At 36.5% G+C, this 21815-nt stretch overlaps 1 protein-coding gene across 3 annotated transcripts in view; it reads right to left on the bottom strand.

Annotated features, from left to right (window-relative positions):
• INPP4B (inositol polyphosphate-4-phosphatase type II B) overlaps positions 1–21815 on the bottom strand; it is an 886823-nt gene that overhangs the window by 348919 nt on the left and 516089 nt on the right. For all 3 annotated transcript variants that reach the window (XM_081245267.1, XM_081245268.1, XM_081245266.1), the window contains 2 exons: positions 7701–7912; positions 5431–5475 (listed from right to left, as the gene is read on the bottom strand). In XM_081245267.1, the coding sequence (XP_081101393.1) occupies positions 5431–5475; positions 7701–7791 (136 nt within the window). In that variant the 5' untranslated portion in view covers positions 7792–7912. The remainder of the gene's footprint in view (positions 1–5430; positions 5476–7700; positions 7913–21815) is intronic.

Consider the following 21815-nt stretch of genomic DNA (forward strand, 5'->3'; position numbering starts at 1 on the left):
TCAGTCGCATCATTTGCAAATAATTTCTCCCATTCTGTAGGTTGTCTTCTTGTTCACCTGGATCTTACATTTAGTATGGATACTTTCCAAATCAGCATCTGCAACATGCATAAGTCCCTTTGGGCACAAAGAGGCCTTCCTTGACCCTCTATATTCAAAATAGTCCCTCTGAAATGTAAACATTTTTGGATATTTGATTATATTAAGGAATTGTTATCAATATTTTTAGGACTAATAAAGGTATTGTGGTTATGTTTTGAAAAAAAATTGAACAGAAACAAAAACAAAAATAGTCCTTCTGTTCCCCAAGTCAACTACCTCTCCCCCAGGCACGTTCTAGATAGTCACCCTGTTTCTGTCTACATAGAACTTAACACTACCTTAAATTACTTTATTTATAAGTCTTCTATGCTCCTAATACACTTTAGATGAGTGAATTACTTGCACTTGTTAAGGATTTCACTCCAGCCTCCACGTCTCCACATTCCTATCATAATCGACACGTATAAAATGTGTGTTTTGATGTATCTGTGTCTGGCTTCCAGTAGGTATCAGTCATCAACATGTAAGTTATTTAAAGAATGTGACTTCAGAGTGTCAAATAAAAAACACAAGAACCACATGTACACACACATGCCATTCCCTCCTGTGCATTAACATGCATTAGTGACTATTCCCTTGGATTTATGATATGTGTGGTGTCCATACAAAAATATGAAAACATATTCTTCTAAGTATTCTATTGACTTTGGAGATAGTAAGTGGAGGCATGACAATAAACATTATAAGCATAATCAGGGGAATAAACTTAAGAAATGGTTCATAGGAATTTCTTTTCTTTCATATCTTTGTCAAATGACTCACCTCTATACATTTTCCACAGTGGTTTCAAGAAAGAAATGTTACCAGATTGTAAGAAATGATCCCTCTTCTTAAATGCCAGCTTTGTTGAAATGAAAACAATTTTATTAGACGGTAAACAAAATCTGTGTTCTTTTGGGTTTTTAATTATTTTTCTCTTTGTGAAAATAAAAAGGGTATCAATGTACTCAAGTGAAACAATGAAAGACACGTGGAAGCAGAGTTGTAGGTGTAAGAGTGAATTATAGAATTTAAATGCAGTTAACTACTAGAAATACAGCTGACAATGGGCATGAGATACTCATTTTATCAGTACATGCTTATCTTGTACTATTTTTAGCTGATTAGCTTGCTCAATTGACTAAGCATTTCCTAACTCGTTTACTTCGATAAAGATGTAGCAGAGGAAATTCAGCAAGATATAATGATTTTATAGTGGCATATAGACAAGGCAGAGACAAATCCTTGATGGAATATAACTCATACAAAGCAATATGACACCTACAAAATTAGTGTGGCTGTTTTCCCAATTTAAAAAGCAAGGCCATACTAGAGAATGGACTTGAGGATATGGGGAGGGGGAAGGGTAAGCTGTGACAAAGTGAGAGAGTGGCATGGACATATATACACTACCAAATGTAAAATAGATAGCTAGTGGGAAGCAGCCACATAGCACAGGGAGATCAGCTTGGTGCTTTGTGACTACCTAGAGGGGTGGGATAGGGAGGGTGGGAGGGAGGGAGACGCAAGAGGGAAGAGATATGGGAACATATGTATAACTGATTCACTTTGTTATAAAGCAGAAACTAACACACCATTGTAAAGCAACTATACTCCAATAAAGATGTAAAAAAATAAATAAATAAATAAAAAGCAAGGCCATTGAAACTCTCAGTTTGTTTGAATACTTTGGTACAGAACTGATAATCAAATATAAAATAAAATTAGTTGGATAGAGAAACAACAAGGTCCTACTGTATAGCACAGAGAACTATATTCAATATCCTAAGATAAACCATAATGGAAAAGAATATATAAAAAATGTATATACATGTATAACTGAATCACTTTGCCATACAGCAGAAATTAACACAACATTGTAAATAAACTATACTTCAATTAAAAAAATTCCCTCCCCACAAAAGAATTTAGTTGGAAAATTAGGTGGCAAAAAGTCTCTTACCTTGTTTGTTCCATTTTTTCCTAGATTTTTTTTTGTACTAAGATGCTTTGCTTTCTTTATGATTAAATAAACATGCACATTCTTAAACGATGACAAAAATATTCAAGAAACTATTATTCTCTCATTTTTAATTATGAAGTGAAGTCAGCTAAATAATAGGTGAAATCTTGAATAATTTGTGAGAGTAAAAAAACTCAAAGGAAAAAAGAGACAAAATTATACTGTAAAACCTACATGGGTTTAGCTGTAATCTCCTTGAAAGAGTAGTTTTTTCAAAAAATTCTTCAAGAGATGGTACAGTTAATGATCTTAAAGTGCTAAGAAACATAACAAACAGTTTGGGAACTACATCTTCCAGGATCAAGAACACAGTTCCCTGAAGATTTTAAATAACCTTCTTTTGTTTACTCGTCAGGCATTTCCTGCCATATGATAAAATAAAATTACCTGTTGTTAAGAATTCTACTGTATTTTTTGAATAGATATGAAAAAAGAAAATTAAGGTTTGTTTTTTTAAATGGGAGGAATATTATTATGAATAAATTCTCAGAGCTGCTCATCTCTGAGATTATGATTCAAAGCCAGAAATGTAAGTGCCGACAGCATTGTTCCCAAACTTGACTGCGCTTTCAAAAGAGTTAATATAGTTAGGTCTTTGAACAAGATAAATAACTTTAATTGAAATAAAAGACAGGGGGAGGGGGAAAGGTAAGCTGGGACGAAGTGAGAGAGTGGCATGGACATACATACACTACCAAACATAAAACAGATAGCTAGTGGGAAGCAGCCTTATAGCACAGGGAGATCAGCTCGGTGCTTTGTGACCACCTAGAGGGGTGGGATAGGGAAGGTGGGAGGGAGATGCAAGAGGGAGGGGATATGGGGATATATGTATACGTACAGCTGATTCACTTTGTAATAAAGCAGAAAGTAACACACCATTGTAAAGTAATTATACTCCAATAAAGATGTTTAAAAAAAAGAGAAAGAATATACATAAGTATTCAAAAAAAAAGAAAAAGTATATATTAATTGTTTGGTGAGAGTTATGGGGTCTTCAAGGATCTCCAAAGGGCAATTTAACTGGGAAAAAACAAAAAAAAGAAACAGAAGACAGGTATTTGGCCCAGGCATTCTGTCTCCATGTTTGACTAACAGCCTCCACTCCAACTGCTTCTGCCCAGTTCAGATTTCCCCTGTTCTCAGGATGCAAGTGAGAAAGCTTTCTCTGTGTTTTGAAATACACTAAATTAGTCTAACAAATCTTCATTTTTCAGAAGTCCTGCTAAAAAGGTAAAAAATGAATTTCTTCTCTTAAAAATAAAAGATGGGTAAATGAAGGCTCAAGTAGCAAGAGTCAAGTTGTCAGTGAATCAAGAGATGCCTAGGTCTTCTTTGCTACTTGGCTCCCTTTCTGAAAAATGAATTCTTTCTATATCTGACAACATCTGAGAACGCTCTAGAAAAATAAATAAATAAAGTATAGCTTTATCAGTGGTTGTCAGGGATTACAGGAGAGAGGGGGATGAACAGTTAGAATTCAGAGAACTTTTAGGACAGTGAAGATAATAAGTGTGATACTATAATGATGAATACATGTCTATACATTGTCCAAATCCATAGAATGTATCACACCAAGAATGAATCCTAATGTAAACTATAGACTTAGGGTAATAATAATCTGTCACTGTAAGTTCATCAACTGTAACAACTGTACCACTCTGTCAGGGGATGTACTTTCTGTTCACATTTGATGTGAGCTTAAAACTGCTCTAAAATTAAAATCTATTAGAAAGAGAAAGAAAACAAAACCAAAAAATTATGATTATTTCTTTTCAATAAGTTATGCTTCAAAATGTAATATTTTGAGCAAAGGATGTAAACTTGAAACGGATTTCATTATATAATGAAAAAGTATATTCCTAAAATAATTGGGACTTCAAACAACTAAAAACTACTGCAGATAGTGGATGTATATATTTCAATTTTCCCATAACTTTATAAAACATGTATATCAATATTTAAAGATTTGGATACTAAAATGTATCTGGTGTCTGTATATGAAATTGAATACATGCATTTACAATTCTATAAAACTTCATACAAATAAAATGTAAAGATGTTGGGGAACTTTCAAAATATTTCAGAACAGTGAGAGAGGGGGAAAAAAACCCTCTCTGAATAGTTCATAGGAATCATATTTTTACCCCCTTTACATACCATTTTGCAGCTAATTCCCTAATAGCACTTTGTAGTCATACCTGATTCAAACACAAAGCAGCTCCCACTCACTAGCTAAGTAGTGGACCAGCCTCAGGGTACACATTTTTTTTAAAACCACTGATGTTTAAGCAAAAAAAAAAAAAATTGTATTGAAGTATAGTTGGTTTACAATATTGTAGGGGTGCACATTTTTAATAATTCACCCTTGACAAAGTTACAAATTTCTACATGTGCCAGATCTTTAGAGTTGCTTAAGCAAGTTAAAGCTTTAAATTAAAATTAAATTCTAAAAGTCAAGGATCTGTCCACAACATCAAGATGGAAGAGTAAGGGGATTGGGACTTCCCTGGTGGTACAGTGGTTAAGAATCCGCCTGCCAATGCAGGGAACACAGGCTCGAGCCCTTGTCCGGGAAGATCCCACACGCTGCGGAGCAACTAAGCCCATGCGCCACAACTACTGAGCCTGCGTTCTAGAGCCCGCAAGCCACAACTACTGGAGCCCACACACCACAACTACTGAAGCCTGTGTGCCTAGATCCCGTGCTCTGCAACAAGAGAAGCCACTGCAGTGAGAATCCCACAACTGCAACAAAGAGTAGTAGCCCCTGCTCGCCGCAACTAGAGAAAGCCCGTGCCCAGCAACAAAGACCCAATGCAGCCAAAAATTAATTAATTAATTAATTTTAAAAAAGAGTAAGGGGATATTTTTGAGTGAGTGAGACCGAAAGGAGGCATGAACCTTGTAAATGGCAGAAAGGAGGATAAAGGAAAACTCTACAAGAGCCCAGTCTCCAGCCCAAGGAGTAGATAATTAGACACATGGATTTTGAGAAATGTTGATTAGCAACAAAATCGGGTCACTGTCTTAGAATGAGTGCTGGGCACCAGATGTGCAGAGAGCAGACCTGATTGAGAGGCACAAACCCATCACCACTGAGCCCTCAATCCTTGGGTCATGAGCTGACCTGCTCCACAGCTCAGATTCTTTACTAATAAATTGGGGAAAATAACACTTACCTTATAGAATGAATTTTTTTCATAGAACAATATTCATGAAAGTTTATAAAATATATAATAAGTAACGTATCTAAAGTTGTAAATTATATGTACAAATGGCTTTTTACATTTATAGCTATAAATAAATAAGATGGAATTTCTTACCAAGGATGAATTCCAGCTGAGGTTCATTTGGAGTCTTCTGAATACCTATGAATAATAGGAACAAATTCAGATTGAAGATATTTAACTCATTATGAAAATTATGTCAACATATATTACTTGCAGCCTGCCCAGTATATATAAATGCATTACTTGACAGAACAAATAAACTCAGTTAATTGTCCAGACATATATAAAAGGAGTCGGTTCTCAGGGCAAGACATAATATTTGTAGCAGAACTAGATATGACTACAGATTTGATTGATCTATTTAGCACCATGGCCATAAAAAACTCAAAAATATTGCTTTTGTAAGCCGCATGGCAAATATAAAACATATTTTCAACTGTTTTTGTTTCTTTTGGATACATGTAGACAGAGGTGGGACCTTCACAAAGGATGACCTCACCAAAGTCCTCTCTAACATAGATTTCTCTTTCACACCACTCCAACCTGGTGTTAATAGTAAATTATTAATTAAAGAGCTACCTCTGGTTAGCTTACTCAGGATATGATGATGGTGGTTATTCAGCCAACTTACTGTTAGCTCAAATCCGCATTCTGTTAATGTTTCTATTCCTTTTTTGGCAATTAAAAATAATCTATTAACATGGCTAAATGATTGAAGATGAAGTGGGAGGGAAAGTGAGTCTGAGAAAAAGGTAAGGAAATTGGAATGTCTAATGGTTAGAAGGTAGAAAGGTAAGGCTGGGGCAAGTGATAATGTCATACGTGGACTCTCTAAGACCACACATGGTGCAGGGCTTCTTAAACAAGAGGGGCTGAGGACTGGAATGTCATTTGTGACCACTCATGGTGACCGAGAAATGTAAGAATATTGTAAAAATCTTTTCCTCATTTATTTTTACTGGTGCACCCATCAGACACAATTTAAATTCATTAGCATTTGGTCATGAATATACTGTGTTAACTACAGATTGGCACTTGCCATCTGCCTCTACAAGGATGAAATCATGTGCTGCAGCTGCTGACCTTCAAAGGAGTTCTGGGTGGAGAGCAGAAATGAGGCACTCTGTGCTCTGGGAAAAGCTGGCAGAACCAGTCTTCAGATGGTTAGATATTTTCAGATGACGATTTTATGAGCCCTATTCTTGCATCTCCTCATATCTAGAAAACCACTAAAACCCTTCATGGTGACATCTGCTCCTGGTGACTAGCAGAAACCTTCTGCAAAAAATATGTGCTTGATTGCATGTACTCCTCCTTCACCAAAATCACATATATACTGACCTTTCCCCCTACCTCTTTGGAGCTGTTTCTCAGAGCTACCTGAAATGCTGTCTCCCAGGCTATAGTCCTCATTTTGCCCCAAATAAAACTTAACTCACAACTCTCAAATTGTGCATTTTTTTTCAGTCGACAACTGTTAGAACCACCCCTTTGTATACAAATCATCCATTTTTTATTTACAGAGTTCACATTTTTTTGCAGAGTAACCATTTATTTTTATTTCCTGCTGACATTTAACATTGCTATGGTTAACAATTTTAGACTTTCCAAGAGAGGTTAAAGTGACAATCATTAGGTAGGTCTTTGCTAATTTCAAATACTGTGGGGTTTTTTTAAAGGTTATTAACAATCTGCTGTAAGCTCTGACAATCAAATTTCTCAAAAAAAACTCATCCAACCAATACCATTTTCTAAAGATTATTTTTATAATATAAATGAAATGAGAAGCTAGGCATATGTTTGCCAGGGTTAAATAACTGGGCAACAAGAATCTTCTGAAAAGAAAAAGACACAATTTATGCTAAACAATCAAACCCAAACTCTAAGATGTTAAGCATGAGAGAAAACGTACAATTCTTCCAATGATTTTAATTACTTGAGTGGCACAAAGACCAGTGTTAATGTTCAACTGCAAATCTTGGCCAAATAGTCAAGCTTGCCCTATTTATGTGACTTAGTGCTCTCAGGTATGGCAGCGACAAGCTAAGCATCTAGTGTAACTGTTGTGCCCTAATGCTTTCAACTGAAATGTTTTTGGTTTTAAAGAGAAAATTTCTATGTTCCAAAAAATAATTCCACACGAGATTATAAAAATGTTCAATAGAATGTGTACTTAAAAAGTATTTATTAATGTCTTAATACACATTCAAGAATGATGATTCTATTTGCTATTGAACCATTTCATAGATGATCATCTACCTCACCCAAGATGGAAGATGAGAGGCATATCAGAGATTCAGAACACTGAAACAAACAGTGCAAAGGAACAAAGTTAGTTAATTTGGGGATGCATGCATACTCACTTGTGAACTGAAATTCCCCAGTATCATTTGCCTGGGGTGTGGGGAGAAAGTTCTGGCCTTCTTCTGATGCTCCTTCCTCTTTGATTTCCATGATCAACCTTCACAGTTCTTTAAATCTTCCAAATATTTGTGCCCAAATGTCACTGCCAATGATTCCTGTTTTAATATAGATGTATCTTCACACTAAAGTCCTGATATCCCACTCTGAAATTCTGCATTTAGGAAACAGCAACAGCAAAAATCTCAGTTACTTCAGAGTTCAATATAAAGCTAAGAATTAAAGGTAGGTAGAGCCTACAGCTACCTTCGTATGAACTTCTTTCCTGCCTATCCCACTTTTACTTTCAGAAACAACCCACCCAGTTAATGTACCATAAACTCTGGGTTAAATGGGTAATCTCTATGCAATCACTTTATAGTCATATGAGGGACTTCTAAATTCTGAAAGGTATATTATTTCTCTTCTAGTTCATTTTGTAAAATAGCAGATAGCTATATGTACCTAATCTAGCAGCAAGAGCAGATAGCATCTTGTCCAGGCATTAGCATGTTTTGCTAAGGCGAATCTTGCTATCATTCCTTCCATTGGAACTGCCCTCTATGCTCATCTATCCATCCACCCTTGTTAGAACATTGTTCATGAGCACATAAAGATAATTTGGCATGATGCTCTTCTTCCAAGGTGAGCCAACAGGTTGTTCAGGGGAGTTTCCAACCTCATCATTATCCATAAAGTCTCTTGCTGCTCTGTCTGACAAAGGTTTAATTGTTTAATGATTGGGGTATACGGGGAAAAGAATTAATAATAATTCTAAAAAGCTAAAGCTCCAAGGGAAATGAAAATAAGGGCAAAATGATGAAAATTAGCATGGGGAAAGAAGTCTCCAAGAATTTAATACCCTGTTGCACAGGCAGCCTCAAATAGTATCTGATTCATTTTTATATTTAGCATGTTATACATGACCAAGAATGATTAGGAAAAAAATCAGTGTTGTTTTAAATCAAGTTACCAGCTGAATTAAAATGTAGAAAAATCTTTAAACGTCTACCCAGTGTTGTTTAATGAGATAGCAGCAGTAGAGTTTGGTTTGGAATACTGATTTGGTTTCCAGCTCCACAAGTCCACAAACTCACTCTTTGTTGTTCTTAACAAAAGCAGCTTCATTTATAATTCAGCTCTAGTTTTTAAATATCATCTGGCAAAAAATTAAATCCACAAAGCATCTTGAATCTTTAGAAACGATTACAATAAGTTTGCAGATAAATACACATTGGCTTCCAAGGATACAACTAGGAATACTTGCTGGGGTAAAGGGCCATAGCACTATCAATAAGACCAAAACCATCAATTTGATAATTATATTTTATTTCTCTTTTTATTGAGTTATAGTTCATGTATATTATTATATAACTTACAGGTGTACAATATTGTGATTCACAATTTTTAAAGTTATAGTGCATTTATAGTTACTATAAAATATTGGCTATATTCCCTATGAGGTACAATATATCCTTGTAGCCTATTTAATACATAATAATTTCTATCTCTTAATCCCCTATGACTATATTGGAAATAAAAGCAAAAATAAACAAATGGGACCTAATTAAACATAAAAACTTTTGCACAGCAAAGGAAACCATTTACAAAATGAAAAGACAACATACTGAGTGGGAGAAAAATATTTGCAAATGATATGACCAATAAGGTGTTAATATCCAAAATATATAAACAGCTCATAGAATTCAGCATCAAAAAACAAACGACCCAGACACAGACTGGCTGAATGGATATAAAAACAAGACCCATATATACGCTGTCTACAAGAGACCCACTTCAGACCTAGGGACACATACAGACTGAAAGTTGAGGGGATGGAAAAAGATATACCATGCAAATGGAAAGCAAAACAAAACTGGAGTAGCAATTCTCATATCAGACAAAATAGTCTTTAAAGTAAAGACTATTACAAGGACAAAAAGGACACTACATAATGATCAAGGGATGAATCCAAGAAGAAGATATAACAATTGTAAATATTTATGCACCCAACATAGGAGCACTTCAATACATAAGGCAAATGCTAACAGCCATAAAAGGGGAAATTGACAGTAACACAATCATAGTAGGGGACTTTAACACCCCACGTTCACTTTTATCAATGGACAGATCATCCAAAATAAAAATAAATAAGGAAACACAAGCCTTAAATGATACATTAAAAAAGAAGGACTTAATTGATATTTACAGGACATTCCATCCAAAAACAACAGAATACACATTCTTCTCAAGTGCTCATGGAACATTCTCCAGGATAGATCATATCTTGGGTCAAAAATCAAGCCTTGATAAACAAGAAAATTGAAATCGTATCAAGGTTCTTTTCCAACCACAAAGCTATGAGACTAGATATCAATTACTGGAAAAAATCTGTAAAACATACACACACATGGAGGCTAAACAATACACTACTTAATAAGCAAGAGGTCACTGAAGAAATCAAAGAGGAAATCAAAAAATTACCTAGAGACAAATGACAATGAAAACATGAAGACCCAAAACTTATAGGACGCAGCAAAAGCAGTTCTAAGAGGGAAGTTTATAGCAATACAATCCTACCTCAAGAAATAAGAAAAATCTCAAATAAACAACCTAACATTATACTTAAAGCAATTAGAGAAAGAAGAACAAAAAACCCACCAGGTTAGCAGAAGGAAAGAAATGATAAAGATCAGATCAGAAATAAATGAAAAAGAAATGAAGGAAACAATAGCAAAGATCAATAAAACTGAAAGCTGGTTCTTTGAGAAGATAAACAAAATTGATAAACCATTAGCCAGGCTCATCAAGAAATGGACAAATTCTTAGAAAAATCTGAAAGGAAATTAAGGAAACACTCCCATTTACCACTGCAACAAAAAGAATAAAATATCTAGGAATAAAACTATCTAAGGAGACAAAAGACCTGTATGCTGAAAACTAAAAGACACGGATGAAAGAAATTAAAGATGATACAAACAGATGGAGAGATAGATCATGTTCTTGGATTAGAAGAATCAACATTGTGAAAATTACTTTACTGCCCAAAGCAATCTACAGATGCAGTGCAATCCCTATCAAACTACCAATGGCATTTTTCACAGAACTAGAAAAAAAAAATTCAGAATTTGTATGGACATACAAAAGACCCTGAATAGCCAAAGCAATCTTGAGAAAGAAAAATGGAGCTGGAAGAATCAGGCTCCTGGACTTCAGACTATAATAAAAAGCTACAGTAATCAAGACAGTATGGTACTGGCACAAAAACAGAAATATAGATCAGTGGAACAGGATAGGAAGCCCAAAGATAAAAGCACGCACATATGGTCGCCTTATCTTTGATAAAGGAGGCAGGAACATACAATGGAGAAAAGACGGCCTCTTCAATAAGTGGTGCTGGGAAAACTGGACAGCTACATGCAAAAGAAAGAAATTAGAACACTCCCTAACACCACACACAAAAATAAATTCAAAATTGATTAAAGACCTAAATGTAAGGCCAGACACCATAAAACTCTTAGAGGAAAACATAGGCAGAATACTCTATGACATAAATCACAGCAAGATCCTTTTTGACCCAACTCCTAGAAAAATGGATATAAAAACAAAAATACACAAATGGGACCTAAGGAAACTTAAAAGCTTTTGCACATCAAAGGAAACCATAAACAAGACGAAAAGACAACCCTCAGAATGGGAGAAAGTATTTGCAAATAAAGCAACTGACAAAGGATTGATCTCCAAAATTTACAAGCAGCTCATGCAGCTCAATATCAAAAAAACAAAAAACCCAATCCAAAAATGGGCAGAAGGCTTAAATAGACATTTCTCAAATGAAGATATACAGATTGCCAACAAACACATGAAAGAATGCTCAACATCATTCATCATTAGAGAAATGCAAATCAAAACTGCAATGAGGTATCACCTCATACTGGTCAGAATGGCCATCATCAAAAAATCTACAAACAATAAATGCTGGAGAGGGTGTGGAGAAAAGGGAACCCTCTTGCACTGTTGGTGGGAATGTAAATTGATACAGCCACTATGGAGAACATTATTGAGGTTCCTTAAAAAACTGAAAATAGAATTACCATATGACCCAGAAATCCCACTACTGGGCATATACCCTGAGAAAACCATAATTCAAAAAGAGTCATGTACCAAAATGTTCATTGCAGCTCTATTTACAATACCCAAGACATGGAAGCAACCTAAGTGTTCATTAACAGATGAATGGATAAAGAAGATGTGGCACATATATACGACGGCATATTACTCAGCCATAAAACGAAACGAAATTGAGTTATTTGTAGTGAGGTAGATGGACCTAAAGTCTGTCATATAGAGTGAAGTAAGTCAGTAACAGAAAAACAAATACCGTATGCTAAAACATATATATGGAATAAAAAAAAAAAGTTCTGAAGAAACTAGGGGCAGAAGAGGAATAAAGACGCAGACGTAGAGAATGGACCTGAGGACACGGGGAGGGGGAAGGGTAAGCTGGGATGAAGTGAGAGAGTGGCATGGACTTATATATACTACCAAATGTAAAATAGCTAGTTGAGATGATTGATGGGACAAGGAAAAATCCAAATGCTTCTATCTGCTGTAATGAAAGGAAGGGGGTAAGCAGAAAATAAGGTATGATCTGAAAAGTAAGTGACAGAAACTTGAGGATAGTCTCCCTAACAATCTCAGTTGTTTTTTTTTTCTTTCAAGGGCATATTTGGGAACTATGAATAAGGAAATATTTCTTGACTTCAAAAGCATAGTTCAGACCGTCATACTAACCACTGAAGTAAGTCAGACAGAGATAGACCAATATCACATGATATTGCTTATAAGTGGAATCTAAAAAAATGGTACAAATGAACTTATTTACAAAACAGCAATAGAGTCACAGACATAGAAAACAAACTTATAATTACCAGGGTGGGAGGTGGGAGGGATAAATTGGGAGATTGGAATTGACATATACACACTACTATATATAAAATGGATAATTAATAAGGACCTACTGTATAGCACAGGGAACTGATCTCAGTACTCTGTAATGGCCTACATGGAAAAAGAACCTAAAAAAGAGTAGCTATATGTAAAACTGATTCACTTTGCTGTACAGCAGAAACTAACACAACAATGTAAATAAACTATACTCCAATAGAAAATTTTTTTAAAAATAATAAAAATTTAAAAAAACCAAAAGCCTAGTTCATAAAGGAAAATATTAATAAATTTGATTACATTAAAATAAAATATTCTATAAGCAAAAGATACAATAAAGCATGTGATAACAAGTTACATACTGGGAAAATATGTTTTTAACACAGTAGTTTTCAGCTTCTATTTAGACAAAGATGTAAAGAATATTACTCCTACCGTAAACTCAAGAAAAAGCTGAATAATATATAAAATCGTAACTTTTCCTGAACTAATCAGATAGTTTAGGTCTCAGAGCAACCAACCAGGCTGAACTCTAAGGAAAGACAAAGGCCTCCACAGAGCAGAGCTTTCAGGCACAGGAGGAAGGAGTGTCAGTCTCCAAAGAAGATGCTAATAAGAATTCAATTGAAATATTTAATGACTTACTCAAGGTCAGGAGTAGGCCAGCATGAGTGTACAGAGCTTCTGATAGCCACAAACTCAAAGGTAGCTTGTCCCCACTAACAGACTTTCATGGACCTCATCACATACTCATAAGAAAGACTGGGAGCACAGTAGGATATGAAGAAGGCAATCCTTGGTGATACAAGCCTGTGAGGGCAGAGCAGCAGTCACTGCAGAGAAAACATAGCACAACACTTGCATCCTTATCCCTATATAACAAAAATGGCAGACCCTGTTGCCATCAGCACACAGGTGAAAACTCATTGCAATTAGGGGATGGGTTTCCTGGGATCAGATCATTATAGATCTTCTGATCCTCTATTTCTAAGACAGGGACAGGGTCATTGAGAAAGCCCCATCCCTAAGACCCAAGAACACAGATTTTGCCTAAGATCAACATTGAAATAGAACAACAGAGAATGTTTCTGCTCTCAAACACCAGGCCAGCAAACACTAAGAAATAAGTTAACAGTAGGTTACCACTGGGGGAGACACAGAAGCATGAATAGTGGACCTCTCTAATGTAGAAGTTCCCAGGAAAAGTCTAAACTGGAGGGTGGAGAACAAATTCTCCAGCCACCCAAATCCCACCTTAAACACAAGTGAACACAGGAGTAAATCTGAAGCTACAGGTGCACTGAGGGTGGGCATAGCAACAACAAAACCCTAACCCAGCTCAGTTACTGACTAGATTGATTCAACTCCCCCAACACACAAAGGCTTAACAGAAAAAGAGGAAAGCCCACTTCCAGGCCTAAATACTGATTCGTTCATACCCTACTATCCTACACACAACACAAAATAGACGAAGATAAAGATGAAGAAGAAGATGAAGAAGAACAAAAACACACTCAAGAGAAAAAGCAAATATACAATCAAGAGATCCAGACTCAGAAAATACCCAAATTTGGAACTATCAGAAAGAGAATATATTAAAGACTGTAATGGGAAAGGTAGACAACCTGCATGACCACATGAAGATTTTTAGCAAAGACAGAAACTAGTGGAAAAAGTCAAATGGATATGCTAGGAATGTAAAACACCAGCATCAAAGATGAAGAATGCCTTTGATGGGCTCATCAGTAGATGTGACACCATCATGGAAATCATCTGTGAACTTGAAGACAGGCCAATAGAAATAACCCAAACTGAAATACAGAGGAAAAAAAGTGAAAATGCATGAGAGCATTCAAAAACTGCGAGACAGTACCAACCAAAATGCATTATTCGAATCTCAGAAAAAAGAAAAAGACAGAATAGATATTTGAAAAGACAGTGGCCTAGGATTTTCCAAAAATATTTAAAGACATCAAAACACCAATTTAAGAAGCTCAGAAAACACCAAGCAGAGTAGTGTACACACACACACACACACACACACACACACACACACCAATAATCAAATAAGCAAATCAAACAAAAATTAAAAAAAAAAACTTCTACATATATTCAACCTTCTGAAAACCAAAGATAAGAGAAAATTTTTGAGGTAAAATAATTTTGACCGTAAAAAAGGCAAAGTACACGTAGAGTAACAAAAGAAGAAAATATCTTGGACTTCTTGTTAGAAACTATGTAAGTGACATCTTTAAAAATCTGAAAGAATAAAAACTGTCAGCCCCAAATTCTACACAAAGTAAAAATAACTTGTAAAAATTAGGAGAGATAAAGACTTTTAGCCAGACAAATAATTGACAAATTCATTATAAGCAGACCTGCACAGCAAGCAATATTAAAGGAAGTTCTTCAAGCATAACATTACAGAAAGATACTTGTATCTACAAAAGAAATGAAGAGCACTATAAATCGTATGAAGAAAAATATATGTTAATTTCATCTTTTCTTACTTTGAGTGACTATAACAGATAATTGCCCAAAGCAGGGCTTGGCATAATTTTCCTGTTAAGGACAGATAGTAAATATCTTAGGTCTTTTGGGCCATACATCTCTGTTACAACCACTCAGTGCTGCTGCTACAATGTGAAAGCAACCATTGACAATACGTAAAGGAATAGGCATGCCCGTGTTACAATAACATTTTATGCAAAACTAATTGTTATTTAGGATTTGGCTTGCAGGCTAGTATTTGCCAAGCACTGGTCTAGAGCACAATTAGTAGCAATGTATTATATGCTTATAGCATGTGTAAAAATATAACATATAACATCAATAGCAAAAATGATGGGAGGAAAGAATAGGGAGTTATTGTTTTTACACTAAAATTACAGTATACGATTATATCACTAAAATATATGAAAGTAGACTGTGATTAATTAAAATGTATATGGTACTTCCTAGGGTGACCATTCATATTTTTAAAAAAATAAGTATAAATAATAAGCCAATAGTGGAGGTAAAATGGAATAACAGAAATACACAATAATCCAAAGGCAGGGGGGAAAGAACAAAAAAAGATGGAATAAATAGACAACAACTAGCCAGATATTTGTTTTTAATCCAACCACATCAATAATTACATTAAATGTAAACAATCTACATACACAGACACACACACATGCACAGCAATTAAAAAGAGAGATCATCAGTTTGGACAAAAAAGCAAGGACTAACTCTATGTTTCATAGTAATATTTAAATATAATGACATATACAGGTTAAAGTAAAAGGATCAAAAAATTTAAACCATGCAGACACTAATCAAAAGAAAATTGAAGTGGCTATATTAATATCAAGTAAAATAGATTTCACATCAAGGAATAATATAATGACAAATGGTTAATTCACCAAAAAGACATAACAGTCCTAAAGGTATATGCACCTAACAGCAGAGCTTCATAATACATGAAGCAAAAACTTAAAAAACTAAAAGGAGAAATAGACAAATCCACAATGATATGCTTGGAGACCTCAACATCCCTCTCTCAGTAATGGCTAGAACAAGTAAACAGAAATCAGTGAGGATATAGAAGACAACGACAGTACCAACAACTTGACCTAACTGACATTTCTAACACAACGAATTCAACAACAACAGAATATACATATTTTTTTCAAAGTATACATGGAATATTCACTAAGATCATATCCTAGGTCCTAAAACAAACCTTAACAAATTTAAGAGAATTGTAATAAAAACAAGTGTGTGCGTATATGAAACACACTAATACTCATTAGAATCAGAATGAAATCACTACACTACATATCAAACTATGCTTTCAGGGAAATTTATAGTATTAAGTGCTTATAATAGAAAAAGAAAGGTCTCAAATCAATGTTCTAAGCTGTCACCTTATAACTAGAAAAGGAGCAAATTAAACCTAAAACAAGCAGAAAAAGGAAATACTGTGTGTAATAAAGATAACTGATAAAGATTTACTTTCCAGAATATCTTAAGAATGGTAGCAAAACAACCCAACAGAAAAAACTAGCAAATATGTAAACAGGTAATTCAAAATTATTAAACACAAATTGTCAAGAAACTTAAGAGATTCTGAACTTCACTAAATATCATGGAAATGCAAATTAAAGCCAAATGAGATATCATTATACGACCATCAATAAGTAAAACATTTAAAGTCTCAAAACCTCAAATATTGATGAGGATTTAGAGCAATATAAACTTTTATGTACTGCTGGTGTTCCAGTCACAATGGAAAATAATTTGGTAATATCTAGTAAAGTTGAAAAGCAATTCTACTTCCAACCATACACTCTAGAAAAATTCTTGCAAATGCATACCAGAAGACAGTTAAAAGAATGTTTATAATGAATCAACTGCTAATAATAAAATACTGAAACAGGCTAAATGTCCATCAGTAAGAAAGTAGATAAATATAATGTGATCTATTCATCCTGCATAGACTGGATTTTCATTTCACATACCAACATTGATTAACTTCACAAAGTATAGAGAAAAAGGGGAGAAAGAGTGAAGAGGCGCATAAGACGGGGGCGGGGGAGGGGGAGGAAAGAGGATGGCACTGATAGAAAATTTTAAAACATGTAAAATAATATTCCAGTTCTGTATTGCATAGGGGTACACACACACAAGGTACAATCACAGAGAAAGGCATGATAAACACTAAAATCAGAATAGTTATGAGATTTGGGAGGAAGGGTGTAGGAGATGTGATCAGGAAGGGGAACACAGGGGCTTTCAACTGTACTGGGAACGTTTGATTTATCAAACTGGGTAACAGGTACAAAACATGTACTATATTTTTCTTTATGACTTTGGTAGGTCGTAAATACTCATGAATTTAACACACTAAGTTATGTTAACGTGTTGAGAGGAAATGGGAGGAACTAAGAAGCTTTGAAGACAGGTGGGTTTTGTGCTGGCCTTTATGAGCACTGGATGAGGACCAAGTGGGGCAGTCGTATGGGTCCATCTGGGACTGGAGACACAGGTTTGTGGAGGCCTCAGTCTGACTAGCTGTGTGGCTTTCTTCAGCAGGGCTCAGCAGCCCAGTGGAGAAGGACAGCTTAGTTGACATAGTGTTGGGGTTTTGTCTATGGACACAGGGAGAGAAGGGTGAAGCGGAGAATGTAATACTACTAATGCGACTGAAAAGTTTCTGGGCTAGATTGGGAAGTCATTAATGGGGAAAGGTGTGACAGACTGGGGGCTGAGAGAAGAATTCAGTCCTAAGTGATAGCTTAGGGTATTGTCATGGGATAAATGACAGGCCAAATCCTAAATAACAATTAGTTTTGCATAAAATGTTATTGTAACATGGGCATGCCTATTCGTTTATGTATTGTCAATGGCTGCTTTCACATTGTAGCAGCAGCACTGAGTGGTTGTAACTTAGGGTATTGTCATGGGATAAATGAGTGGATGAAATGGAGTGGTGTTGATGGTCACTAGAGCATAAAAAGACAAAGAAACCGTACCAGCGAGGATGCTAGATGGGTTATTGCAATTGCCCAGATGGATAGCAGGCGGAATCTGGGGACCAAGGGAAGACTGTGTGTCTGGTAGAAAAGTCTAAAGAAAACAGGAGTTTGGCCAATGAGCATTATAAATAGGGACAGAGGTGTGACATAGCCAGACATAACAGCTTAGGAGGCCTCTTGTGGCACCAGGAAAACAGTAACCCTGCCTCCAGGTTCTGTATATGTGGCCGATCTACATTACAGCAGGCAGCAGGGTAGCAGAAAACTCCAGAAAAGCAGGTTTCCATTAAGACAAACAGACAAAGAAAACATTTTCTCAGGAGGTGGAAGGCCGATGAGACTATTTTTCATAGAAACAGAAGACCCCAAGGACCTCATATAATTATTTCAGAAGTGAGAGGATCAGAGGAAGACTGAGTCATAGCCAACTAAGCCCATGGCAAAACGGGGACGAAATAATGGGCCAGGATACATGACAGGAGGCACTTGTGGTTTAGGACGTATCCCAGGATGACATGGGTGTGAGGCATCATACAATGGGCCATTCTTGGGTTCTGAGTGGACCTCGGCTTAAAGATGCTTCCTGGCCTGTTCCAGCTGAGGTCCAGGCAGGGAGTACTGGAGGCTTGATGACACTGTATACCTATGACTTTCATTTAAGTTTCCAAACATTGCTCTGATATGAAGTGTTGAATGAATTATTATTTCCTAGCCATTTCAAGAAGAAACATAAAGTCTCCATTATATTGATGGTATAGCCTTTCAGTAGCTAAGCTACTAAACTGCTCACTTCATGTCAGTGTTTCAAAACTTCTGGAGCCAGGACTTCATTCTGATAAACCAGATATAATTCATAATGCCAAATCACTTTAAAACCTTCTAAACGTCTGGAATTTGCAACATGGCATGTGGATGGGCTGATCTTCTAAGGATCAGCCGCATGCTATAGGATGCTAAGAAGAGGTAAAATCAGGAATGTGATCCAGATGGGATTTACCTCTGCCTTCTCAGCTCCTTTCCCCTCATGGGAAATGTCAAGTACTTTGAAGACTACCATCACTGCAGGAAAATTATATTCACAGTTTTTAACCAGACCTCTATTCTCAGTAACAGAGATTTATTCTTTTTTTTTTTTTTTGCAGTACACGGGCCTCTCACTGCTGTGGCCTCTCCCGTCGCGGAGCACAGGCTCCGGACGCGCAGGCCCAGCGGCCATGGCTCACGGGCCCAGCTGCTCCACGGCACGTGGGATCCTCCCAGACCGGGGCACGAACCCGTGTCCCCTGCATCGGCAGGTGGACTCTCAACCACTGCACCACCAGGGAAGCCCCAGAGATTTATTCTTATGTTATATCATTCAAAAGTAATAGCAGAATTAAAAATAAGATTTCAGGAAAAAGTGTTTCCTTGGGAAAAAATGGCATAAATTGGCAAATATTTTACCTAAAAAATTCAGGCACGTATTTAAGGTCAAAGTCCCTCCTGGCTTCTCATGAGGGCCCTGACCAGACAGAGGATATGAACCAGCAATGGATGAATGTTCAGGGGCACTGATTCTGTCCAGGAAAACCAATTGTGTCAGAAGACAATTGAATCCTCCAGGCCATCAGTATGGTTTTGCTACTAATATTAAATTTGGTGAGGACACGCTTTGTCACAAGTAGAATAAAGATGAGAATTGTCAGAGCTCCACTTTGATCAGAAGTCCAGCTTTGGGGGCTCAGTCAGCTATATCCTCCTCAATTTTACCACGAGGAAGCAGCACGAATATGAAATAGAAGACATGTGGATTAAGCAACACCAAACAGCCACATTCTTTTAAGGCTTTGCCCCTCAAAATGTGGTTCCTGGACCAGTGGTACCTGCATCACTTGGAAGCTTGTTAGAAACACAGAACCTTAAGTCAGACCCCAGATCTACTAAAGTGAATTCACATTGTGGCATAGATGATTCCTATGCACACTCAAGCTTGAAAAGCACCACTTTAAGGCAAAGAAGGCCACCCAGATTCCAGGCTCATAAACTGGGAGAGGTGAATAGGGAGTTCCCTCAGATGAAAAGCCAATAGGGGCTAAAGGCCTATGTCACTTAACCAGACTTTCTAGACTGATGCCAGGAGCTGTCATGGATCCTGACATGGGCTTCAGTCTCTCCAGCGATTGGCTCATGTCCTACCTCCAGTGCTTCCATTCTCTCCAAGATTTTACAATCTGGGTTATCTGCCTGGGACCCTTGATACCCACTTACCCTCCCACCCACACCTATTATTAGCTGGCCTCTTTGAGATGGAGTCTTGTCAGTGACGAGGTGTGACCCACCTTACATTCAGTCTCCAGCTTGTACTCCCTTTTCTCTTTGCTCTCTCCAGCCTCTGGGCCTAAAAAGAACCAGGCCACTGCATGCCACACTTTGGAAAGTGTTGGAGGTTGGCAAGGACAGTAAGATGGCAGCTCACATTAAGAACTAGTGTCATAATGTCATCAAAAGCATGATCACCTAGAGTTCAACAATTCACTGAAAATGTCTGGAGACTGGTGGTTTTAGGGCACACAGTGGTTGCTTGTGACACATGCAAACAGGAAGAGAGAGGGTAGAAACAAGAGAACCATTTCAATAAAATACAATTGACCAGCATATTACACTTCCGTTTTCCCCTTGTGAACATCAAATCAACGGATAATCTGCTAATATCCACCCGCATTCTTCAAAGACTTCTATCTTCATCACTGCTTTAGAAATTCACTTTAGTCAATAGCAGCTACGATTTTCTGAGTAGTTATGTGCCCTTTCTGAATACATATTATGTGCCATGCTCTGTGGCATCACTTTATATGCATTGTATTAATTTTCATAACAAATTTAAGGCGTAACTCCAGGTTTACTGGTGAAGAATTGAAGCTTAAGAATAATTTATTCCAGGGCGCATTTAATAATTGGAGAAACAAGGATATGAACTTGAGTTTCTGATTCTACAGCCCTATTCTACCTGCTACTACTTTTCAATTTTACTATGCAAAAATGTTCAACCTTTTATTATCCCTTAAGAAAAAAATTAGGGCAGAAGGGTAGAGAGGAAGGAGGGAGTCTAGGAGACATTTATTTTACTTATACTATCTTTTATTTAGATTATTCTCTTTCTTAAGCATAAAAACCTTTGGAAAACCTATAGCCTATCAATATAGCATCTAATGCCTAAGTACCAGAAGCCCCAGGAAAGAGAAAACCAGGTCATGATAGATGTTTTCATAATTCTATTTATAACATCCTGCCTGATTGAAACATACTCATCTCTGGTTCTTTTACTTGATCCTGATGTAAATATACTTTCAGTGGTCAAGTCAGCATGAAAAACAATCAAGACCAAAAATTAAAAATAACTGAAATTTTAAAATAGATCCAAATGATTGAACACATCCAACTCTCCAGATCCATCATTCTGGTTACTTAACAAAGGGGTAATATTTTCTTCATTTGTTTTTTTAAATCACAGAGCTGTCTTTCAGAGATCACAATCCCAGTCAAGAAATAATCCCAGGGCTTCCCTGGTGGCGCCGTGGTTGAGAATCTGCCTGCCAATGCAGGAGGCATGGGTTCGAGCCCTGGTCTGGG

This window comes from Mesoplodon bidens (genome assembly GCF_964165515.1).
Source record: "Mesoplodon bidens genome assembly, chromosome: 1".
In the NCBI taxonomy this organism is placed as follows: Eukaryota; Metazoa; Chordata; class Mammalia; order Artiodactyla; family Ziphiidae; genus Mesoplodon; species Mesoplodon bidens.